Genomic DNA, 26,832 nt, shown 5'->3' on the forward strand with positions numbered 1-26,832 from the left:
TCCAGACTACTGGTAATTCCCTAAATTCTCTCCTCCAGTCAGCTATGGCTTAAAAATGCAGAGTCATTATACAAAGATGTGGTGTCAAAAGGGTAATCTGGTGGCAATACACAAAAAATAGATTGAGATAGTTTCAAAGCTAATTCTAAATGTTTTAGAAATTATTTGTATTTCCTGTTTTCTTAGGGCACCTGTCTGCAGCCTTTTCCAGATCACGTGGTTTTGTGAAATTGACATATAGTATCCTTTATTAATAAAGTCCTAATTTCTGTGAACATAACATAGCCTTAAAAAAATGAATTCTTAACACTACTGAGAGATGCCAAGCTACATTCAAACTGTGCCTTATTATGATTTGATTTGGCTTTTTCCTTAAAGTAGTGCTCAAGGTGGCTTACAAACCATACCATTATTTCTGGTGGTTTATACAAGGAAACCAGTGTTTGATGTGACTCCCAGAGGCAGGTGTTCCTAAAGGCATATGCAACAAGCAGTGAGAAGGGGGGCCTATGATGCCAGTACCTAAAAGATACTTAACATTATTACATTTCCTGAGAATGGACCAGCTGTCACATCATTTCAGACTCTTCCCTCTCTTGCCTCCCCAGGCTTTACTTTCCTGTTTCTCCTCCTCTGTCTACTCCTTCTCAGTCTCAGCGGCCAGGCCCCTAAATGCAGGTCACTCCTATGGGTGCCATTTCCTCCCTCTATGATGTAAGGCCTCCCTGGGAACAGATCTCATTCACTCTCACAACCTCAACTATAACTTTATGCGAGGGATGCTCAAATTAATGATCTCTCTCTGTGATGTCTTCCCCAAGTTTTAGACCCTGATTTGTAGCTGTGTGCTGGGCACAGGCAGAGCCCCATGGCTCTCTCACACCCAGCATTTTCCAAACACACCCTTTTCTCACAGTTTCTCTGCCATCCCCCATAAAACCTTCTGCTGTTCTTTTTCTATTCCCTTTCTCATCAAAATGGTAGCTGTATCCATTCTCCAACTCTTACATCAACATCAACATTTTCTGTTTTTTTTTTTTTTTTTTTTTGAGATGGATTTTCGCTCTTGCTGTCCAGGCTGGAGTGCAATGGCACGATCTTGGCTCACTACAACCTCCACCTCCCCAGTTCAAGCGATTCTCCTGCCTCAGCCTCCCAAGTAGCTGGGATTACAGGCATGTGCCACCACACCCGGCTAATTTTGTATTTTTAGTAGAGATGGGGTTTCACTATGTTGGTGAGGCTGGTGTTGAACTTGTAACCTCAGGTGATCTGCCCAACTCGGCCTCACAAAATGCTGGGATTACAGGTATCAGCCACCACGCCCAGCCAACATCAACATCTTCAACTGGACCCAAATCCAACCCATTTCCGCAATAAGGTGTTTCTTTTTCTTTCTTTCTTTTTTTTTTTTTTTTGAGATGGAGTTTCACTCTTTGTTGCCCAGGCTGGAGTGCAGTGGCATGATCTCAGCTCACTGCAACCTCTGCCTCCTGGGTTCAAGCGATTCTCCTGTCTCAGCCTCCCGAGTAGCTGGGATTACAGGTCCCTGCCACCATGCCTGGCTAATTTTTGTATTTTTAGTAGAGATGGGGTTTCACCACGTTGGCCAGGCTGGTCTTAAACTCCTGACCACAGGTGATCCGCCCACCTCAGCCTCCCAAAGTACTGTTATTACAGACGTGAGACACTGCTCCTGGCCCAATGAGGTGTTTCTTTGATCCATTCCCTCCTCTGCCTTCTTGCTATCACTACTCAAAACCTGGCCTTCAGCATGGCTCTGCTGTAGTAAAACAATTTTTTTTAACAACATTTGTATTGGCAGGAAAAGAAAAACAACAGGAAACAATCTAAACTTTCATTAGTAGAAAAATAGTTGAATAAATTATGCTATGTCCAGTCTATGGAGCTGGTATTAAAAAGAATGAATTTAGCCCTCTGGATTGTGGATATTGACAGCCCTCTATGTTGCAGACATTGATCTGTCTGTGATATATTGTTCAGTGAAAAGAACAAATGTCACAGAGTAAACGATTTTAAAAATTCCATTTTTAGATAAGTCTAGTTATGTTTTTATGAACTAGGTAAAGTGAGTTAACATAAACAGAACCATTAAATTGGTTCTCTCAGGAGGGTAAAGAATTATTAATTTTTTCTTCATATACCCACGTGTCAGTCCATTTTGTAATTTTATTTTTAATTGTGACAAAATGCATATAACAAAAAATTTACCATCTTAATCATTTTTAAGTGTACAGGTCAGTGGCATTAGATACAGTCACATTGTTGTGCAACCATCACTGCTATCCATCCACAGAACTCTTTTCATCTTGCAAAACTGAAACTCTGCACCCGTTAAAATCCCTTTTCCCTCTTCCTCCAGCCCTGGGCAACCCCATTCTACTTTCTATGTCTATGAATTTAACTCCTCTAGGTTCCTCATATAAATAGAAGTTCACCTTTAATCACAGTAATGTTAAGAAAAATTATCCAAAACTTGTAAACAAGGTAAAGGGAAGAAGGCATGTTCTTTAAATGTCATACTGGGGCATTGTTTCACAGCTCATACAAGGATTATTTCATTATCCGGGGGGACTAGATCGGTGTTGGACAAGCCCTTTCCTATTGACGAAAGGCCCAGACTTTAGAAGTTAATGTTAACTTTTTTATTCTTGTCCAGTAGAGATGCAGATGACTTCTGTCTGGTTTTATCATCGTGTTGAACCATGAATCAGTTTTACATCTAGCCCAGCCATCTCATTCTGACATTCCTTTTTGAATGCCTTTATAACCCACTCCTTTATTTTAATATTATATATTATATATTATATATAATATTATATATATATAATATTATATATATATATATTTTAGACAAGGTCTTGCTCTGTTGCCCAGCATGGAGTACAGTGGCATGATCATAACTCACTGCAGCCTTCAACTCCTGGGTGCAAGAAAACCTCCTTCCCTAGCCTCCCAAGTAGCTTAGGACTATAGGCATGTGCCACCAGGCCCAGCTAACTTTTAATTTTTTTGTATACACAGGCTGGTTTCTTGCTATGTTACACAGGCTGGTCTTGAACTCTCAGCCTCAAGTGATCTTCCTGCCTTGGCCTCCCAAAGTGTTGGGAATATAGGCATGAACCACGGCACCCAGCCAACCCAACTTTATTTCTCCTTGGAACCAACTTTAACATCCTGCTGGTTCTGTCATTAATAAGTTGAATAAATCTTTGATACATGCTCATTCCAGATTTGTATAAGAGTCCTATACTTTTTGAAAATTATACTCTGACAAAGGCATTACTCTTTTTAACCAAAAATATCTAAAGGTGAACATTATTTTTTTTAAACAAAATTTTGGTCTGTTTGATATTAACAACTTAGCAAATACTCTTCACTGGTGGTACAAAGCAAAACTTTCACATCTAAATGATCACAAACATCTCAATTAGTAAAGTCAAACTTCAGTAGGGTATATTTAGATTTTTACTTTGGGTGCTCCATTAGTCGTTAGCTGACAGTTAACATACGCCCAGGGAAAAGCATAGATTCCTTTCATTAAAAAATAGGGCTTCTAGTGAAAGAGATTAATTGCTTTCTTCTGATCAATTATTTAAAACATTCCCCACTCAAGGTGCCAACTCAATCCTGCCCTTTTTTGCCACCACCAAAGCCTGGCTATAAAAAGTCCTGTGCCTTGTGGATGCTATGCTCTGGAATTCATTCTCTAGAAACCACTGAATACAATCAACTACTAAAGAAGAACATGTACATCCAAGAAATTTTATATAAAAGTTGCAAAATTAGTAACAGGCATATTTTAAAAGCTGAAATCTTTTTAAAAAAGTAACAGGAGCTGCCCATGTAGTAAAAATACCATGGAACAGGAGGGGAACAAAGTATGGGGGTGTCCAATAAGGGTGAAAACAGAACAGTATTTTAATGGCATGAACAGGGCTGCAGTAGCAACTATTTCTTCAACCTTCTAAAAACGGTAGTAACATTTTATGTTCCAACAAATTCACTGCAGCAACACTCCATCTGCCTGTTCACTAGTTCATACTGCCAAACATTTAAGAGAATGGGTCATACCTAAAACTCTACCCAATGGTGGGTTTTGGGGGCAAAATGTCAAAGACATTTTCTTCATCCATATCAGTAGACTGAACATCTCTTTCTTGTGCTACTGCTCTCATACAGGTTTTAATCAATTTGTACCAGTAAGAGAGAGGGGGATGCTAAGCAAACATGATCAATGTTTTCAATTCAGTTTTGAGCAACATGAGCATTTTAATTGGGGTGCCAGTAGCCTTGGGTGGGTCCTTTCTTCTCTTTTCTAGGAAAACCCATCTAGCATGCTGCCAGGTGGTCAGCTCTTCTCAGGGAAGAAGGAGCCCTTCTGAATTTGCCCCATGAAAGTTCTGGGACCTGTCTTACACCCTCCTCATTTCCAGTGATGAGGGCCATGTGCTCTAGATGTACTAATTTACCCTTAGGCCAAAATCCTGTTCCACATACTTCAAAATAATAAGAGTTGTCTAAGACAAACTCACAGCCAATATCACACTGAACAGGCAAAAGCTGGAAGCATTTCCATTAAGAACTGGAACAAAACAAGGATGCCAACTCTCACCACTCCATAGAACTGGAAGTCCTAGCCAGAGCAATTAGGCAAGAGAAAGAAAGAAAAGGCATCCAAATAGGAAAAAAAGTCATCAAACGGTCTCTCTTTGCTGATGATATGATTCTATACCTGGAAAACCCTAAAGACTCCACCAAAAGGCTCCTAGAACTGACACATGATTTCAATAAAGTTTCAGGTACAAAATAAATATACAAAAACCAGTATAATTTCTACACACCAGGAAAGTTCAAGCTGAGAGCCAAGAATTCAATCCCATTTACAATAGCCACACACACAAAAACACCGAGGAATCCATCTAACCAAAGAGGTGCAAGATGTCTACAAGGAGAATGAAACACTGCTGAAAGAAATCATAGATGATGCAACAAACAAAAAACACATTCCATGCTCATGGATTGGAAGAACCAAACTTGTTAAAATGGCTATACTGCCCAAAGCAATCTACAGATTCAATGCTATTCTTATGAAACTACCAACATCATTTTTCATAGAATTATAAAAATCTATTCTAAAATTCATATGGAACCAAAAAAGAGCCTGAATAACCAAAGCAATCCTAAGCAAAAGGAACAAAGCTAGAGGCATCACATTATCTGACTTCAAACTATACTACAAGGCTACAGTAACCAAAAGAGCATGGTACTGGTACAAAAAGAAACACATAGACCTATGGAACAGAATAGAGAACCCAGAAATAAAGTTACATACCTACTATCAGCTAATCTTCAACAAAGTAGACAAAAATAAGCAATGGAGGAAAGGACTCTCTATTCAATAAACGGTGCTGGGATAACCGGCTATCCATATGCAGAAGAATGAAACTAGGCCCCTACCTATCACCATATACAAAAATTAACTCAAGATAGATTAAAGGCTTAAGGGTAAGACCTAAAACTACAAAAATTCTGGAAGAAAACCTAAGAAATACCCTTCTGGACATCGGCCTTGGCAAAGAATTTATGACTAACTCCTTAAAAGCAATTACAACAAAAACAAAAATTGACAAGTGGGATCTAATTAAACTAAAGAGCTTCTGCACAGCAAAACAAACTATCAACAGAGTAAACAGACAACCTACAGAATGGGAGAAAATATTTGCAAACTGTGCATCCAACAAAAGTCTATTATACAGAATCTATAAGGAATTTAATTCTACAAGCAAAAAACAAATAACTCCATTAAAAAGTGGCCAAAAAACATGTCTTCTTAAAAGAAGATATGCAAGAAGCCAACAGACATATGAAAAAATGCTCAACATCACTAATCATCAGAGAAATGCAAATCAAAACCACAACAAGATACCATATCACATCAGTCCAAATGGCTATTACTAAGAAGTCAAAAAGAGACAACAACAAACAAACAAAAAAACAGATGCTCCAAGGCTGTGGAGAAAAGGGAACACACACACACGCACACGCACACGCACACACACATACACATACACACACACACACACACTCACACACATATATATATATATGTTGGTGGGAATGTAAATTTGTTAAGTCACTGTGGAAAGCAGTTTGGAGACTTTTCAAAGAACTAAAAATGGAACTGCCATTCAACCCAGCAATACCATCACTGGGGATATAGCCTAAGAAAAATAAATTGTTCCACCAAAAGACACGTGTACTCGTCTGTTCATCACAGCCCTGTTTACAACAGTAAAGACACGGAATCCATCTAAGTGCCTGTCAATGGCAGATTGAATAAGGAAAATGTGGTACATATACACGGTGAATACTATGCAGCCATAAAAGAGAATGAAATCATGTCCTCCATAGCAACATGGATGTAGCTGGAGTCCATTATCCTAAGCGAACTAATGCAGAAACAGAAAACCAAATACTGCATGTTCTCACTTATAATTGGGAGCTAAACTGTGGGTACACATGGACATAAAGATGGGAACAATGGACACTGGGGAATGCAAGGGTGGGGAAGTAGGCAGGGAAAGGTAGAAAAGCTACCTATTGGGTACTATGCTTATTACCTGGGTGATGGTTTCAATCGTACCCTAACCCTCAGCACCACACAATACACCCATGAGCAAACCTGCACATGTACCCACTGAATCTAAAGTAAAAGTCAAAATTAAGAAAAAAGAAAAGAAAAGAAAAGAAAGTCCTGTTCCTTTCTGCCTGACTACACCATCCCTGCACCTTCCTAGGCTGTCAAGTGCCAGAGCTGGGCTGGAGCAAACGCAGGGTACAGAACTCTCAAACACTTCACCCCAATTAGCACTGCGAATACCAAATGCTTCCCATCTTCTGCCTCTGTCCTCCAACTAAATTTTTTTAAAGTTTTATTTCATCCAAGATGTTAGTCTATTCATCAAACCCTATCTTCCTAGAGAATACAAAAGTAGACTATGACACAATGTCTTCTCAAACCACCAAAAATTCCATTACAGTATGGGATCTGAGTTAATCCATTTTTGCTCTGAAACCCAGAGCAGTGTAGCTGAAAGTACCATACACGGCAGCTCAAAAGTACCATCCACTGTAGCCCAGAGCTCAAAATAGCTGAGCAGAGACTCATCAACAATAATGTGAGGGGGCAGCTTCCCACCAGAAATATCTTTTGCTAATGCATTGTTCTGAAAGCAAATACTAAGCCTCAAAAAACATATTTTAAGAGTGTTTTACATTAACTTCTAAATGCACATCAAAATCAATTATCATTTCTGGGAAAGATGATAGTTACGAGCTCAACCAGATGATAAAACGGGCCCCACAGCCAGGCATTTGAGAGTTTGTATTTAATTCAGAGTTTGAATTTACAATATTAAGTAAAGAGCCCTGATTGGAAAGAAATCATTTTGAAACCTCTATTTATTAATAAAATCTTTGACTGCACAGTAAACTTGTTGTTTAACCTGTTGTAGAACTTCATGTGCAAACAATATTAATCATAAACAGCTCAAGAAACAATGATATCATCCAGAAATAAATATTCTCACTCAGTTTTTTTGCTTTCTAAGATTTGGCCCATAACAGAAAAATAAGTATTAAAGTCTTCTACCATGGCACAGATTACTTTAATATCAGGCATTAGGGCTGAAAATATGCACAAGAAAGAAATGAATGGCTGGCTATGCTTAATAGGAACGACCTTGCTAACCCCAGGGAATTACATTCCAAACTAGGCCACACATTTAAATTTTGGACTCAAAGGTAAGTTTTATTAAGGTCTACATTCTCTACTATTCCTTTCCCTTTTTTAGTCTCCAGATACACGACCATACATACATGGATGACAAGATACATAAAAGGTCATGTATCTTTGCCTTTTATAAACTCCAGGCACAAGAGACAGCCCCAGCCATAGCTATATGTGTGTCTATAAACTGACCTTATAAAAAAACAAAGGCACAAACACAATTTTTTGTCAGCAACTACAGGAAATCATTAGCATGGGGTCTATTATCCCTCCTAATGGGCTCTTTTTCTCTAGTTGCTCCCCTGCCCGATCTCCCCTGCTTACCTCTTCCAAATCAATATGGTAAAGACGATGCTTTCATCAACAGGTTTTCCTGCTCTACTTTGCCAAATGCTTTGATCTTGCATGTAAGCCCCCCACATCTTCCAAACATTCATCTGACTCTTCCCAAACACCAGCACTTTACTCCAGTCAATCTCCTCAGCACCCCACTGACATTCTTTTCACCACTCTGGTGATGCCAACTTCACCCAGGCTCCCAGCCCCTCTCAGGTTCACGCTCATGGCAAAGCTGACAGCCTCCTCCAGTCCCCCAGGCCTCTGCATCCTTGAGACACAAAACAATGATTGACATCTGGCCTTTAATATGATATCTTGTGATACTCCATCCACTGTCACTATGATTGTCTCCTCGTCTTGACTGCAAGCTTACTGAAGGCAAAGACCACTTCTTATGCTTTATGTCTTCCACAATACTTACAGAGATGGACAATTATTTTTCTTAACCCCCTATTTCATACTACTTTAAATCAGGCTGGTGTCTGGACCCTGTGTCCAGAGCCAAGTTCCTCTGGCATAGCATCAGGTAAAGGGCATTTCTGCATGACTTTAAGCCAGTAATTCCATCTTTGCCCCTGAAACTACCTAATTGGCATCAAAATAGTGGTGCCAAGGTAGAAACTTCACTCATCTTCCAACTTCTCTAGTCTCTTAAGGCTCTTCTCAACTCTTTCAGCAACTGAAATTGACCACAACTCAATAACCTAACAGACAATTTCCATTCACATATGCTGTGTATGGTGCTGGGCTATGCTCTACTTTGTGTTTAGCTATACTAAGAAGGCCCTGATTACAGAGAACAAGACTGTGGCTAGTTAAGTGCACCACGGTTTAAGGTGAATGAGAAGAAACTAGAATGGGATCACAGGGTAACAACAGGAATAATTAAAGGGTTGGGAAGGAGCACTTTAAAAAAGTAGATAGGATTAGACCAAAGAAAAAGAAGTCAGGGTAATGATGGTCTTTAAGTGTATCATGGGTTCTTTTAAGGAAATCAATGATCAACTCTTTTCCATCTGAGGACAAAATGGGAAAGCATTTGTTTTACATGTACTAAGAGATGTGGGTTACATAAACTCTAAACTTGAAGGCAATTGCAAATGAGAGCAGGCTCCGGAAGAGAGCTATTCTATCTATTTGGTTCAGAAATATTTATGATAGAATAAATGGCACATCTATCCAGGACAGCCAGTACACTCATCCTTGCAGATATGGACAAGATGATCATGCTATTTTCCTGACCTAAATATCTAGGTGAAATCCCAGGGATTACAAGCAATGAAAGGAAGTCCAAACTCATCATTTTAACTACTTTCCAAAACTCCATTTCAGAAATGATATATAGTTAGTTCTTATACGTTAGGAATTAGATAACACAATTTTACCTAAAAAAATGAAACACAGAAAACCCTTAATCTGTATCTTCAACTGCCTACCCCCATCTTCATCCACTTTACTCTACAAATATCCATGCACTTTATAAGTTCACATGTCCTACATAGAATGATCCTGACCTGGTAAACATCTTAGCCTAAAATGGCAAAAATGGAAAGTACGATTGGAGATGGGATACTTTTCCCAAGCCTTTCATAGAACACAATCTTTTAAAAAGGCTAATTCTTGAAAAATGTATTCCAACTCATTGTTGTAATCTGAATTTTCTAATAGCTTTAGATTAACACTTTTGATATTCATGGGCTGTCTTGATGGATTGAAAATTACAGATAGAGAAGCAAGAGATTAAAGAAGCTATCAAAAGATATCATTTCCCACACCCTCTACACATAGTTAAGACTCACACTGCTAAGTGGTAACAGACTCTATCAAAATATCATTCTATTCTATATAAGGATTTCTGCTGATGCTACCCTGAAAGAAGAGCTTACATGATCTGATTTTTTTTTAATTTTCCACAGATGCCCAGTGTTCAGAATTCTCTTTAAAATAATATGGCTATAAATAACATACAAAACTACTTCCATTTTTGAAAGGGAATAATGTTATTCTAATTAATGTTTAAAGTGCCATCTTTTCAATGACAATAGGAGCATCACGGTTCCATTTATTTCTAGTAGAAAGTTTGCTTGTTCAAATTAAGGTAACTGTCAACTCTAGCCACACCTGTGTCCTCACCACCCACTGCCCTGAACAAGGCAGCCCCCACACCTGACTATGCCTACCATGCTCCCCTCTTTAGTCCTGGGAAGGCTATTCAGTTTTCTGGAGGTTTATGTTCAAATCTTGTTTCCTGCTTGGCAACATCCCCAGACCAATGAGACTGAGCTCTAAGTGGTCTCTGATTCACTGGCACCTGGCATCTGAACCGCTCACCTGCACCTGTCCTGCTACCAGCTATGCTTCCACTAGTAAGCACCTTGCTCTCCAGCTCACAGGTTCTTTAGGGGTAGGTGAACAAAACAGACAAAAATCTCTGCCCTCAAAGAGCTTACTCTCTAGTAGGAGGTGAAGATAAATTAATACAATGTATTAAATGATGAAAAAGAAAAAAGATAAGGCAGGGACATGTGATATAGGGAGTAGTTGATTTTATATATGGGACAGCCCAGGAAAGGATCACTGAAAACAGACAATTTGGCTGAACAATCTTGATTCTCTGGGCAGTCTCCTTGGTCCTTGGTCTTTTCTAAATGGTCTAGAACTTTCTGGCAAAAAAAAAAAAAAAAAAATAGATCTTGGTCCTTACCCTGAAAAATGCTCATGATAAATGACAATAGTTATAATGAATTATAGATCAAAATAATGAACAAAATATATAACATATATACTTAAAATGAACTATAATTCACATTTAAAGAGACACTTAGAAATGCCAGACAGTGCTAATTTGTCCTTTGTTAGAAGCAATTCCCCCAGAGAAGAATCTGCACAAATACCAACACATTCAAATCCAAATAGAGATGAATGCTTCCCTTTTGTTTTCAGGTTTCTTATTCTCTAATACAGTGTAAAATACAACCATGATACAGACAAAGTAAAACATTAAAAACCTATCACTGGAACGATATGACAGAATGAACAGATCACATTAAAACAACTCCTTTAAGTTAGTGAGATGAAGGCTGTAATGGACAAGGATGAAAAACAAAGTGAATACTGAAGATAGAATAGCTCCACTCAGAACCCTGCAGCCATGTTCTACTCCCACTGGGTTATTATAAGAAATACCATAAGCTTTTGGGATCTGCTTTTCATTTAATTACAGAATCCATCCATCAATTAAACCACTTTCTTCATCTAATTACCACCCGGGTACATTTTCTGAGGTGACAAATGGGAATTAGGTTCTCCTTCCTTCAGATGCTGGCATCTTCCAGTATTCAGTTCCTGCCTTTTGCTCTTTCCCAGGGAAATTTCACACACAGTTTTATATAGCTTCAGCCATTATCCACATGCCAAAGGCTTCTGAATTCTTCTTCCCAACATAGACCACTATCTCAGAGCCATACTGGACTCTGGATGTACCATGTTACTCAACCTCAATATACCCCAAACTGAACTCATCTTTCTCCAGCACTGCCCTGCAAGGTGCTTCTATATTTTCTTAGTTGGTGGCAACTCCATCTATCTACCCAGGCAGCTCAGCTGGACATGTGGATCCCTCTTCACTCCTCCCATTCAGTCAGTCATCAAATTCTATCAACCCTAACTTTGTCTCTTAAATCTTCTATTTTCTATTGCACCTGCTACTACCTTACACTATTCCCACCTGTGGCTCTCCCCATCTCCATTCGAACTCCCCTGTGGCCCTCCTGGCCTGCATGCTATGCATCTCTCCATCACAGGACTTATTACTTGGTCTCATAAATGTTGCTTACTTGTATGTCTCTTCTAATACCCCAGGAGTTCCTTGACAACCTGGTATGCTGTCTCTATTATTAGCACTTAGCACAGTGTCCTGCATGGAGTGTGTGTTCAATTAACATTTAGTAAATGGGCCTGGCGTGGTGGCACATGCCTATATTCCCATCTACTCAGGATCAATTGAGCTCAGGAGTTTGAGACCAGCCTGGGCAACACAGCAAGACCCCCCATCACAAAATACAACATGTAGTAAATGGATGAGTAACTCATGAACCATCAGATCCCACAATGTCAGGCATTTTAGAAAGTGAGATGAGTTAACCAACACAATTTCTGCTCACCAATCCCTACCTTGTCACAGCTAAACCTGTGAAGTCATGGGGTCTGAAACTGATCTAAGTTTGTGCTATCAACTCTAACTCCTCCATCACAACCCTTTCCCACCTTCATATTTGTTTAGCTCTTGTGTAAAATGTTCAGTGTCCCCTTTCTCCTTTTTTTCAAAACCTATTTTTAGCAAAAAGAGTTCATCCTTGCTTTTCATTCCCAAATGCATTTATATCTTTGGCCTTTCTTTCTAGGGGAAATCAACCTCTGCCCCCACTCAAGAAATAGAAGGCTTTGTCGACAAGGTATACATGTGAAGGAGAGGCAGGTGGGAGGGAGGGAAGGGAATTCCAGGGAGAAAGCTTTGCTGGACTCGAGGTCACAGTCAGAACTGGAATGTGCCTCCTGTGCACTCAGCCAGGTCTTGACCAAAAGCCCAGGCTTGTTTTGGCACATGCTCCCCACCCAAAATCCTCTGTCCCAGGACATCAGCTCAGTACCTGAACATCGCCACTCTAGGTGAAACAGGAAGAAAACGAAAATATTGTTTTAGGACTTGGCTGCAATTGGGTCACTTGGGCTAGGAGGAAGACAGCATTCCTCAGGTAAAAGACTGCTATTGCTGCTGGGACTTATAAAAAGTAAAGACGCTAAGGAAATTCAGAGTGCTGATCTGATTAGGATGGAGAGAGAAGGGTCTTTGGAGAGAGAAGCGTCTTTGGAGAGAGAGCAAGCCCTGTCAAGATGGTGCAGATGAGGTTTGGAATAAGTCTGAAAAATGGCCCTGGCTTGTACTTTCTGATCAATTTTCCCATAAACCTAAAACTGCTCTAGAATGAAGGAAAGAAATGAAAGAAGGAAATGAAAGAAGGAAAGAAAAGAAAAGAAGGGAAGGGAAGGGAAAGGAAGGAAGGAAAAGGAAAGAAATAGAATGGAATGAGAAGGGAAGAAAAGGAAAGGAAAGGAGGAAAGAAAAGATAAACAAAAAGAAAAGAAAATAAATGAAAAGAAAAGAAAAGGCTCTAGCTAATGAGAAATGTCTCGTGTCAGAGATGGCCTGAGAATACGAGGGCAGTTGGTGCCTATTCTGTGCTGTGACCTCCCACCATTAGCCTAGACCTTCAGTAAGTCTGCTGAAAACAGCTGCCTTGGGGTAGTGGTACTATGTAAGAGGAGAGAGAGGAAAAACGTGTGGGATGAAGCGATGAAAAAGGCACAGCACTCACAGGAGGAGACCAAGACTTTGACACTGGCAAGAATTTAGAGTGAGGGAACCACAGGAATGCACACCTCGAGGAATCTTTAGAACTGTGCTGTCCAATACAGTAGCCACTAACCACATGTGGCTACTGACCATTTGAAATGTGTCTAGTCCAGGCCAGGCACAGTGGCTCACGCCTGTAATCCCAGCACTTTGGAAGGCCAAGGTGGGCGGATCACCTGAGGTCAGGAGTTCAAGACCAGCCTGGTCAATATGGTAAAACCCCGTGTCTACAAATAATACAAAAAAAATTAGCTGGGTGTGGTGGCACAACCCTGTAACCCCAGCTACTCGGGAGGCTGAGATAGGAGAATCACTTGAACCCGGAAGGTGGAGGTTGCAGTGAGCCAAGATCACTCCACCACACTCCAGCCTGGGCAACAAGAGTGAAACTCCATCTCAAAAAAAAAAAAAAAAAAGGAAATGTGCGGCCGGGTGCAGTGGTTCACGCCTGTATCCCCGTGCTTTGGGAGGCCAAGGCAGGCGGATCACAAGTTCAAGAGATAGAGACCATCCTGGCCAACATGGTGAAAACTCGTCTCTACTAAAAAAAATACAAAAATTAGCTGGGTGTGGAGGTGCACACCTGTAGTCCCAGCTACTCAGGAGGCTGAGGCAGGAGAATCCCTTGAACCCGGAAGGCGGAGGTTGCAGTGAGCTGAAATCACACCATTGCACTCCAGCCTGGCAACAGAGTGAGACTCTGTATCAAACAAACAAAACAAAACAAAACAAAAACAAAAACAAACAAAAAAAGAAATGTGTCTAGTCTAAATTGAGATGTGTTAAGGTAGCATGAAAAAAAAGAATGTCAAGTATCTCAATACTTTTTATATTACTTGTTGAAATGATAATATTTTAGATAGGGTTAAATAAAATATTTTAATGAAAATTAACTACACCTTTCCCTTTTAACCTTTTCAATATGGCTATTAGAATATTTAGAATTATACAAGTAGCTTGCATTTTTTTAATTTATTTTTTAAGTTTTGGGGTGCATGTGCAGGATGTGCAGGTTTGTCACACAGGTAAACGTGTGCCAGCTTGCATGATATTTCTACCTGAAGCACTTCACCCTTGCAAGTCTCCCCACAGTTATAGCAGTGACGACAGTGCTGCTCTAGAATCTTGGGAAAAGTCACAGACTCCCTACGGTATAAGGCATGGGGAACCTAAACCACTTTCTTCAGATATTAAAGAAAAGTGTGATTCCAGAATGTTGGGACACAAGATAGTAGCCATTGCCAGATTAAGTGTCAGAGAATATAAATTTATAAGGATAGATGACCCATTTATTTTAGTAACATTTTGTTAAATTGAAAAATAATTCCTACAGATAGCAAGTATTCTTAAAATAGAATTTAATTTAAACAAAAACTCAACTTTTCAAGAACACATTTATAGCATGAAACAAGATATATGATACAACTTTCCAAGAAGAGGAATTTACATTTGGTCGATAGAATTAAACTAAAAGAGAAAAAAAGCAAGGAGCTTTCACCCCACAGGGGATAAATGAATGTCTCTTCAAATACCTCGATGTGTTGAACAGTGAGTGCCCAGATCTGAGTCTACTACTTCATACTTTCAAAGTAGAAATATAAAATATATATAGAGCTTGGTGCAGTGGCTCACGCCTGTAATCCCAGCACTTTGGGAGGCTGAGGCAGGAGAATCCCTTGAGATTAGGAGTCTGAGACCAGCCCGGCCAACATGACGAAACCTCATCTCTGCTAAAAAAAAAAAAAAAAAAAAAAAACACACACACAAAAATTAGCTGGGCACGGCGGTGGCAGGTACCTGTAATCCCAGCTACTTGGGAGGCCAAGCCAGGAGAATTGCTTGAACCTAGGAGGCAGAGGTTGCAGTGAGCTGAGATCACACCACTGCACTCCAGCCTGGCAACAGAGCGAGACTCCATCTCAAATAAATAAATAAATAAATAATAAAATAGAATAAATAAAATAAAAAATATATGTGGCTGCAGTCATTTATGGATTGTATTTATTTCATACCAAATCTATCCTTTGAGCCATGTCTCAATAAATTTATGAGAAAAAATAAAAATACAATGCTGACTCCAAGTTAGCTAAACTGGATATAACTAGAAAACATTTTTTCTCTGACATACCCCCTAAGAAGCTCTAACTGGGTTCTATATTAATATACAATTATCTGGTATATGGAATCTGCAAACTTCAGACCTGGGATGATACAAGTTTCATACGGTCTAGTCTCCTTATTTTACAGATAAGGACACTGAGCCACAGAGAGACAAGTAACTTGTCCACAATCAGACAGCTGCTTAATGGCAAGGCAGGACTCAAGCCACACAACGTGACAGCCCAGTACCCTGGGTGTGACCTTGATATTTCCTCATGGCCATCTTGGGTTGGGTGAAAACTGGGGTTTATCATACTTACTCACAGGGGTTTTCAGGAGGATTAAATAATCCCTCTCTGAGATGTGGACACAGCATTTGTAACGCTTGTCATGCGCTGAGCATTGAGCTCATTTGAGGGAGTTAAGCTCATGCCCTCCACTCCTTCCACCTTCTTACCCTAGCTACACATGCTAGTGTTCTTTCTCCTGAAAACTTTACTCTCAGTGTAAGGAACAGCTGTGGACTCCAGGAAAGCACTCCCTCCTCCTTTATTCATGTATTTCGTGGTCACTAGGAAGACTGGGACCTACCCAAGAGCCCCCGTGGCCATGGATAGATGGCTTAGGATGACAATGCTAAGTCTTTGTGACGTATGACACTCAAAATGAAACCCAGTTTCCAGAAATGAAGGTGCGTACCACAGGCAGGGCATAGGAATGAGGGTCCTTACCCCGTGCAGGGCACAGAGTAAATCTACAGAGTGCACTCCGAGTCTCTCCTCCCTTCCTTCTCTGACATCCTTGAACCCCATCTTGAGCTACCCAGACATGCCCTCAGCCCAAGTAACCTATTTATCAAACAAACACACAAAACCATTCTTCTTCCTGTTTTTCCCCAGTTGGCCATGCCCTGGCTCTGAAATAACAGGTTGGCATATTTCATACAAAGATGCCAATCTTTGTAAACCCCAAAAGGTAGGCTTGTTAATGGAAATCAACACCAAACTGGTAGCTTCTTGGATGGCAGGTCTTTTTCTGCTTAGAGGTCTCCCAAGTGTTGTTGCTTAATTCTCACATCTCAATACACACACACACACACACACACACACACACACACACACACACAGAAGCCAGTGACTTGGCACCCAATCTTGCAAGCTTTCCAGGCCTCCTATAACTAATGGGTATTAGGACAAGCTACTTTGTAGTAGGAGTTCTTCATTTCAGAGAAAAAGAAAAAACAAGGCAAAACCCACAGAACTGTATTTTTACTGCTCTTTTTTTTTTTTTTTTAAGACGGAGTCTCACTCTTGTTGCTCAGGCTGGAGTGCAATGACACAATCTCAGCTCACTGCAACCTCCGCCTCCCGGGTTCAAGCGATTCTCCTGCCTCAGCCCTCCAGAGTAGCTGGGATTACAGGCGCCCACCACCGCACCCAGCTAATTTTTTTATTCTTAGTAGAGACGGGGTTTCACTATGTTGGCCAGGCTGGTCTCGAACTCTTGACCTCAGGCGATCCACCCGCCTCAGCCTCCCAAAGTGCTGGGATTATAGGCGTGAGCTGGCCTTTTTACTGCTCGTTCTCAGTGTTAGTCCCTTCTTCCAGGAGAAGGGGCCTCAGTGAGCACCCAAAGGCCCATGAATCACTGGTTTTAGCAGGACTCGTTCTCGCCCTAGAGTCTAACTGAATCCCAAACTGGCAGTAAATGATGTCAGGGCTTCTGAGGGCATTCGCTTATCATCCAGTTACCCGATGTGGAGTTAAGGGGATGGGCTGGACCCAAGGCAAGCCCCGACCGTGGCATGCCACTGAGCCACGAAGCTGGAGGCACCATACCTTTGCAGGTGAAACACTTGATGTGGAAATGTTTGGTCTGGACCCGAAGCACTTCACCCTTGCAAGGCTCCCCACATTTATGGCAGTGAATGACAGGCTTCTCTGATGGGTGGTGAGGGTCCTGAGGGTGGGCCACTGAAAGAAAATCAACAAAAGATCCAGGTGAGTAGAGAGCATTCCTGCAAAAGGTGTCATCATGGTATCTCTGTAATTTTGGTGTCAAATGAGCCACAGAGATTGATTCGACAGTGTGAACAGAGCAGTCCCTCCAAGTCATAATCCTGGACACACAAAGACCCATAAGACAGTTGTGGCTTTGACAGTCCAGGAGGGAAAACACCAGGCGTGTTCCTCAATGGAGCCTGCTGTCTTCTCCCTTCTTCCCAAACTTCTCTAGGATGACATCATTGAACTATTGAATACACAGTCTTGCTTAGTTCAATATTTTGTTATGTGGACTTGTAATATGTCTTTATATTGATTTAGAAGGCACCTTCAGAAGGAGTTCACTGTGGACTGTAGGTCCTTGAAGATGAGGACCATTTCTTAAAGTTTATCCTTTTTGTCTCACCAGTTGTATTTCTCCCTCCTTCTCCCAGCTTCTTGGGACATAGCAGAATGTTCATGCCCCAAAGGTGCTCAGTAAATGTTTCTTTACTTATTAATTAGTATGTGCTGAACAGTTTCTAGCCTGCTTTACCAGAGGGTCATTCCTGATCATAAATGGCAACTCATCTAACCTGTTGCAGGCCTATGATGAGCCTCCCATTATGTGCATAGTGTCTGATACACACACTGCAGGCAGTAAATTTTTAAAAAATAAACTAGGAACAACATGGATCTCTCTGAACCTCAGTTTCCTTTCCCATAAAACAAAGGGGATTGGCCCAGGGAATTTATAGGGTCTTTTCAGACCTTAACATCACATGATGGGGCTTACAAGGATACTAAGAGAATACTAAAAGAATACTCTTAGTTTCCAGAGTGTGGCCTTCAGAGACTAGAAGTTATTGTGACTGCCCAGCCCTGGGACTGGGATGTACAGCCTCCCCTTTACAAAGGCCCGGAGAGAAGGCAGTGAGGGGACACTTGTGGCTTTGAGCTCACCAAGAGTCTTCATTTAACTTGCAGTTTCTCCAGCTAGAGAATGCAGATAGGCAGTGTTTGCTACCAAATTCCTTTTTTGATGTGGGGCCTCAGAAGGAGGAACATGGTGATATATAAAAACATACTCCTTAAGGAATGACATGAGCGTTATATGGGACAAGAACATTAATCAACCAACACAAAGATGATTTTCTCTCCAAAGGTAAAACCAGGTTGAGCAGGGGGTAGATGTGGGCAGATATTGCTGAAACTCAGTTCAGAAAACACCTTACAACAAGGAGCTCGCTGTATACCACAATATAATAGTTCACTGTTTCTCTCAGACCTCAGCAGTGTTCTCATTTTGCCTGGCAAGAGTTTGAACAAGATAGTCCAAATAATCCATTACTAGCTAACTTCTGAGAAACAAGGTTCTTCTTGTGAGATTCTGACTAGGAGCAGGTGTAGTTTCAGGTTGAACACCTGATCTGTGTTCTCTGCAAGGGACCCTGGGAATGGCCACAAAGATACCAAGGTTGCAATTCACCTGCAATTCCTTATCTACCTCCTGGGATCTCTCTTGAAAACCTGTATTTACAACATAACTCAGTTATTATCTAAAGGAATTAAGGAGGGACATGCTCTCAAGATCTGTAAACAATGACTGACTTTTAAAGTGATGTGTATGAAGGCCAAAAAACCTATCCCTTGCACATTAAAAAAAAAAGAAGAAAAGTTTTCCTTGGCTGGGCGCGGTGGCTCACACCTGTAATCCCAGCACTTTGGGAGGCCGAGGTGGGCGGATCACCTGAGGTCAGGAGTTCGAGACCAGCCTGGCCAACACAGTGAAACCCCATCTCTACTAAAAATACAAAATTAGCCTGGCGTGGTGGCACGTGCCTGTAATCCCAGCTACTCAGGAGGCTGAGGCAGGAGAATCGCTTGAACCCAGGAGGCAGAGGTTGCAGTGAGCCGAGATCGCACCATTGCACTCCAGCCTGGGGGACAAGAGCGAGACTTTGCCTCAAAAAAAAAAAAAAAAAAGTTTTCCTTAAAAATATCTGCCTTAAGTCCTTGTGTTTTTTAAGTTAATTCCTGCTTCTTATAAGAAAGAAGACAAGTGGTATTTATTGGCATCTACTAAATGCCACGCATAGTGCAGGGTGTTTACATAAGCCACTTTATTCTATCCTCACCACCCCTCTCTCTCAGTGAAGTGAGTAATACTGTTCCCATGTGACAGTTGACAGATAAGGAAATGGAGCCGCAGAGCTGAACAACCTGCCCAAGAAGCAGAGGAAGCTGAAAGATCCACGCCCAGGCCTTTCTGACTGCTAAGTTCATGCTCTTTCCATGCTGTTTGTATAAATCAGAAAATTGTTGTAAGTCAAAAATAATTATTTTTATAAGTATTATCATTATGCCTCTAATTTACATGGCAAGTTCAAGTGCCATTCTAAAAGCAGCAGCTAAGGCTTGACTTGTAAAGGGGACACACGTAGCAATAAGGTTTTTGATAACTGAGCATGGCACCCAGGTGTTAACACTCAAGGCAACTCTATGGATCCCCCAGATCAGAACCTTCTGTACCATGTATTAAAAATGCAGGTTCTTCAGCCCCAATGACTAGGAGTGGGAGTCAGGCATCTACCTTTTTAGTAAACTACTCAAGTGATTCTTACGCATACTCCAATTTAAGAGCTATTTCCCTTTAGAATTCAGACAATATGAATACGCCAGCTACAGAGAAGAGCTAGAATTTCAAAAGTAATTCAAAAGACCATCCTCTTCAGCAACAATATGAGAACATAGTGAATCTCTTGACTACACAGGGGAATGCATTTTTGGATAAGAAAATGCACTGCAGTTTCTCTTGACACTTGAATTTCTTATTGCTAAGCAAGGCAGTCATGCTGAGTAATGATGAGGGAAGGAAAATATCACTTCACTTCTTGGCTTTTCTCTATGTCCAAATAAAGGAGCCACTGCCAATGCTGGCACCAGCTACCAAGGTCAGAACTGGGATCAGCATCTGCATTTTGCATGAGTTTCCCTTTGGAAATATACATTACACCACAAAGTCCCCCATGCCCAGAGATGACTTGCTTTGCCTTCACCCAGAGACTAGACTATGTTTACTTGCCTTTCCTTCACACAACAGCCTAGGCATCTCAGAACAACCTATTTGTAAAGAAATGGGCTTTTCTTACTAGAGAAGGGCAGCATCCAAAGAGCAAAAGATTCAGTTCTCATTTCATCCCAACTCAAGTCAGTGTCAAGAAAGGAATATCTCTCCTTTTCCAAAACGAATAAAGAGGTTAACTTTATATAACTGTCTGTGACAGTCTGGTTATTACCACATGTATGTTTGTTGACTCGATGCTACAATTTTGAAATATGCTGAGTCATTTCCAATACAGACATGACATTGATTCATGGCACTCCCCTTATCTGCCAACTGGCTGTGCTGCAAAATTCACTTGACTGTTCCATCTTTCAAGGCCCAAGCGGTCCCTACTTATTTTACTGATAGGGAAACTGAGGAGCAAAGAGTTTACATTCCTTGCCCAAAGTCATCAGGAGTTACTGGCAGAGGCATACTTAGCACTCAGGCTCCCAGCACTTTCCACTGTACCGACTAGTCAATGATTTACCCTGGAACTTGAGCAGACACAGTTCAAACCTTCCATGGCTCATCAACTTTGTTGCCTAAATAAGGATTGTACAATGAAAAACCAAAAGCATGGTTGCACACTCTCTGAACAATGAGGAAATACCTACAAAGAGCCAAGAGTCTACCTGCCTGAAAAGGTAACGGGATTCCTCCACTGCAGAATACCCAGTTTGGAGGAATTCTCACTACTCAGCTAAAGCAGCCGATTGCATAGCTTACTGAGGAGTTTCACACTGTCTTTCAGAGTCAAGCAAAGCAGATCAGCCACGTCTCTGAACTCCAGTGCAGGACAGAAAGCAAAAATGCCATTTTTGATGTGTTACTTTTGGAATGTCTATTAACGATCTCAGGCAATGAGACTGGGGGAATGAGACCATTAAAGAAATCCCAGTAACCTTCAGTGCAGTCAAGCAGAGGCCATGGCAGGTCATAAGAGGAAGTCCACAAAGCTAATCAGAGTCCCTCTTTCCAAATCCAGAACTAGCCTCATCTTGCCCAAGCTACCTCTCTCTGGGGGACAGACTGTGGAACTAGACTGCCAGAAACAGAACATCTGGGAAAGCATATTTGAAATAAAAATCTCCTTAGCAGTAGCAGGTAAATATCACAAACCTGTGACAGAGTCCAATTTTTTTTTTTTTTTTTGAGACAGAGTTTTGCTCTGTCGCCAGGCTGGAGTGCAATGGTGCGATGTCAGCTCACTGCAACCTCTGCCTCCTGGGTTCAAGCAATTCTTCTGCCTCAGCCTCCCTAGTAACTGGGACTATAGGCGCACACCACCACGCCCAGCTAATTTTTGTATTTTTAGTAGAGATGGAGTTTCCCCATGTTGGCCAGGATGGTCTCGATCTCTTGACCTTGTGATCTGCCCGCCGTGGCCTCCCAAAGTGCTGAGATTACAGGTGTAAGCCACCGTACCCGGCCCAGAGTACTCTTAGTTACAGCTTGCTCTGGGTCATCTGAAATACTCAGTATCTTGCAGGTAACATACACATTCTCCCTCTCAAGCCCCCTTCCTTCCCCACTGCACCATCACTCCCTAACCCATAAGCCTTTGGAACAACACGGTGCATGATGGCTTCCAAAGCCCTTTCCTCTTCTCTATCTCATTTCATTCTCACAGGAGTTCTCAAATAGGAAGAACAGGTACTGTCAACCCCTTCTTAGAAATAGACAAACTGAGGCTCAGAGGAATGAAGTGACTCACCCAAGGTGGCGCAGCCAAGAAATAAAGAGTTGGCAGTCACCTAGTGCAGTGACTTCTAATCCAGACCTCTTTATACCAGAATAATCCCCTAATTACCAGTGTTTGAACCTTGATTCTGCCCTCTTTTTCATTTCCCACCAAATTTTGTCCACCTTCACATCCCCTGTGCCTCAATCCCTTTTCTCACCCCAGCAGCCCAGGCCCTCAACTCCTTTTTCTCAGATTACTGAAAATTCCCTACGCCCTTGCCCTCTTTTTTATTTTTCGAGACTGAGTTTCGCTCTGTCACCAGGCTGGAATGCAGTGGTGCGATCTTGGCTCACTGCAATCTCTGCCTCCTGGGTTCAAGTGATTCCTCTGCCTCAGCCTCCCAAGTAGCTGGGACTACAGGCGCGCACCACCACGCTCAGCTAATTTTTGTATTTTAGTGGAGACGGGGCTTCACCATGTTGGCCAGGATGGTCTCCATCTCCTGACCTCGTGATCCACCCGGCTCTGCCTCCCAAAGTGTTGGGATTACAGGCGTGAGCCACCATGCCCGGCCCCTGGCGTTTTTCTCCAGTTGCAAACAGCAAAGCGTATTCTACCCAAGGAGGTGCAGCCTAACTCCCCACTCCTTAAGTATGGGCTGTACATAGTGATCTCCTCCCAAAGAGTACAATGCGGATAGGAAGAAAAAAATGACTAACTTTACAACAGAGAAATCTTACAGACAATACCCCAGCCACGTGAGCAAGGTAAACATCAACAGTGATAAGTCACGTTGACAGAATGTACCTTTGATATGATGTGATGAAAATGGGCACTTTGCCTCTGTGGTCTTCCTCCCAAAAACAAAACAAAACAAAACCCATAATCCCTATGAAATCATGAGAAAAATCCCAAATGGAGGGACATTCTACAAAACAAAAACACCTGACAAGTACTCTTCAAAATTGTAAAGATCATAAAAAACAAAGAACGTCTGAGAAATGATCACAGCCAAGAGGAGCCTATGGAGATGTGATGACTAAACGTAATGTGGGATCCTGGATGGGATCCCAGAACAGAGAAAGAACATTAGGTAAAAACTACGGAAATCTGAATAGTGTGGACTTTAGTTCATAACAGTGTGCCAATACGGTCCAGTAATTATAACAAGTGTGTTACACCAACGCAAAATGTTACTAACAGGGGAAACCAAGTGTTGAGTATATAGGAAATACCTGTATTATCTTCTCAATTTTTTTATTCATCTAAAATGGTTTTAAGAAAATAAAGCTTATAGGCCGGGCACCTTGGCTCATGCCTGTAATCCCAGAATTCTGGGAGGCCAAGGTGCGTGGATCATTTGAGGTCAGGAGTTCAAGACCAGCCTGGCCAACATGGTAAGATCCCACCTCTACTAAAAATACAAAAATCAGCTGGGCATGGTGGCATGTGCCTGTAGTCCCAGCTACTTGGCAGGCTGAGGCAGGAGAATTGTTTGAACCCAGGAGGTGGAGGTTGCAGTGAGGCGAGATCGCACCATTGCATTCCAGCCTGGGAGACAAGAACAAAAGTCTGTCACCAAAAAAAAATAAATAAATAAGATGGCCAGGGGCAGTGGCTCATGCCTGTAATCCCAGCACTTTGGGAGGCCGAGGCAGGCAGATCACCTGAGGTTGGGAGTTCATGATCAGCCTGACCAACATAGAGAAACCCTGTCTCTACTGAAAATACAAAATTAGCTGGGCGTGGTGGTGCATGCCTGTAATCCCAGCTACTCAGGAGGCTGAGGCAGGAGAATCACTTGAACCTGGGAGGCGGAGGTTGTGGTGAGCCGAGATCGTGCCATTGCACTCCATCCTGGGCAACAAGAGTGAAACTCTGTCTCAAAAAATAAATAAATAAATAAACAAACAAACAAACAAAATAAAGCTTATTTTAAAAAGAAAAACAAAGGCTGGGCACAGTGGCTCACACCTGTAATCCCAGCACCTTGGGCGGCCAAGGTGGGTGGATCAACTGAGGTCAGGAGTTCCAGACAAGCCTGGTCAACATGGCAAAACCCTGTCTCTGCTAAAAATGCAAAAATTAGCTGGGTGTGGTGGCAGGTGCCTGTTATCCCAGCTACTCAGGAGGCTGAGACAGGAGAATCGCTTGAACACGGGAGGTGGAGGGTGCAGTGAGCCGAGATCGTGCCACTGCACTCTAGCCTGGGTAAGACTCTGCCTCAAAAAAAAAAAAAAAAAAAAAAAGTTCCAAATAGCTCTCTCAGTCCCAAATCACCAAGCCTAAAGTTCTCTTCCTAACTTCAGAGATCTTCAATAACATGGCTCATGTCAGCTTTTTAGGTGTTTAAGAAACAACTACCTCTGCCGAGTACTTATCCCTGTGCTAAGTGATGTGATCGCAGACAGTCTGACTTTGCAGACCAAGCACTAAAATACTCTACTATTTATTTGTATTAATTTAGAAATCTCCCTTGAGCAAGGCCTTCTGACCACTTTCTGGTCTAGCATCTTCATTCTCGCCAGTGCCTTCACTCCCACTGTAAACTCACTTGCTGTGGTTTCTCTTCTTCCCATCTGTTTAAATCAAACTTGACCCATACGGCATAGCCCAGGTCCTGGTGCTTCTCTGAAGCTTTCATGCTGGCTTAGATTGAGAAAATATTTCCTTCTCCTCCATGTCCTCCAGCACTGAATATCTGTACCATCACCAATGTTTCTCTTGGTTTGTGTTTCTTTTGCTTTTATTTCATAATCCTGGCCCTACAAAACTGCAAGCTCAATGGTCAATTCCTCCAAATGTCTGAAATAGTTCTGATATTGATTTCAAATATCAAATAGCCTGAGTTGTCATCTCTGTACTTCTCAGTTCAATGTTTGGATTAGGGAAAATAGGGTTATCCCTAATAACACCATAGGGACATCTCCCATGTGAAGGTGCAGGGTCCTGAACTTCTGACATTTGCAATAAATCACTCCAGAACACTACTATATTATTATAACAAGTAAAATGCACTGAATACTTAACGATGTTCCAGGCACTATAACAATTAATTGCTATTCACAATCAAAATAACTGCGTCACAGTTGCCGTACGAGGGACTGTTGCACAATTCCTGTTTTGCAGAGGAGGAAACCAAGGCTAAGAAGAGTTAAAAACCTTGTCCAAAAAGATACAGCTAAGAAGAAACAGTCTTACTTTGGCCACATTTGGAAGCACTCTGTAAGGGATTTCCACAGGAAAAGATTATCTAGCATAGGAGGAAATCAAGCTAGTCTAATGTCCTCACTAGGCCCCGGGTGCATGGCTCAGAATTGGTGAATGCCCACCTGTGTCATCATTCCAAAAGCAACACCTGCTACTCAATATGCGGATGAGGAACAATGCTTGAAGTACAAACAGAAATTCTTCCAGGCTGCAGCCATTTATGGGAGAAGAACATGTACAGAGTCAGGGTGAGATAGCAAGGAAACACGACCCACCATTGGGAGGACCCTCTCGGCCACCTCCAGCCTGAGCTGAGGCCAGGATTGGAAATCTCTCTCTGGTTGAGACTGGTCTGGATTTGCAATCCTAAGATGCTCCTCTGTATGGTAAGGTTGACTTCTGCTTAAAGACAGGAGTCCTATTCTCATGGCAGTCTACGTTTGAGAGAGACTGCTTCATTACCTAGAATATTTTCTCTGCTTCTACCCCATTGGTTCCCACTGAATTGTAAACACATATCACAGAGATGTGCGCTCTCCCACCTCCTACTCCCTTTCTTTGTGCTAGACCGGCACTAGTATGGAGCCCAGAAAACAAGAAACTCAACAGTTTAAATAAATGCATAGAGTGCTTAATTTGCAGTTTACCTAAAGGCCCATTTCCTGCTGTGGCAAGTGGTAGTTACTTGAAGCTACATACACAGTTACCCAGTCATTAGTTGTCCAAAATGATCCTTCTCTTAAATTGGCTTCCACAACCTCATTTTCTTATACCATGTGAGTTCGGTAAACAGAATTATTAGTTGGCACAAACACTCCCGGGGGATGGGCAGTACAATGGTGGGCTTCCCTGCCACTTGTGGCTTTCACCAGTTAAGATACCCTGATACTGGCTGGGCGCAGTGGCTCATGTCTGTAATCCCAGCACTTTGGGAGGCCCAGGCAGGCAGATCACGAGGTCAGGAGTTAGAGACCAGCCTGGCCAACATGGTGAAACCCTGTCTCTACCAAAAATACAAAAGATTAGCCAGGTGTGGTGGCACACACCTGTAATTCCAGCTACTCAGGAGGCTGGGGCAGAAGAACCACTTGAACCTGGGAGGTGGAGGTTTCAGTGAGCTGAGATCGTGCCACCACACTCCAGCCTGGGGACAGAGCAAGACTCCATCTCAAAAAAAAAAAA

The 26,832-nt window shown here is 41.8% G+C and overlaps 1 protein-coding gene across 11 annotated transcripts in view; it reads right to left on the minus strand.

Annotated features, from left to right (window-relative positions):
* ABLIM1 (actin binding LIM protein 1) overlaps positions 1-26,832 on the minus strand; it is a 329,600-nt gene that overhangs the window by 145,804 nt on the left and 156,964 nt on the right. For all 11 annotated transcript variants that reach the window (XM_034931561.2, XM_034931560.2, XM_055092320.3 and 8 more), the window contains exon 2: positions 17,504-17,638. In XM_034931561.2, the coding sequence (XP_034787452.1) occupies positions 17,504-17,638 (135 nt within the window). The remainder of the gene's footprint in view (positions 1-17,503; positions 17,639-26,832) is intronic.

This window comes from Pan paniscus, chromosome 8 (assembly GCF_029289425.2).
Source record: "Pan paniscus chromosome 8, NHGRI_mPanPan1-v2.0_pri, whole genome shotgun sequence".
NCBI classification, from domain to species: domain Eukaryota; kingdom Metazoa; phylum Chordata; class Mammalia; order Primates; family Hominidae; genus Pan; species Pan paniscus.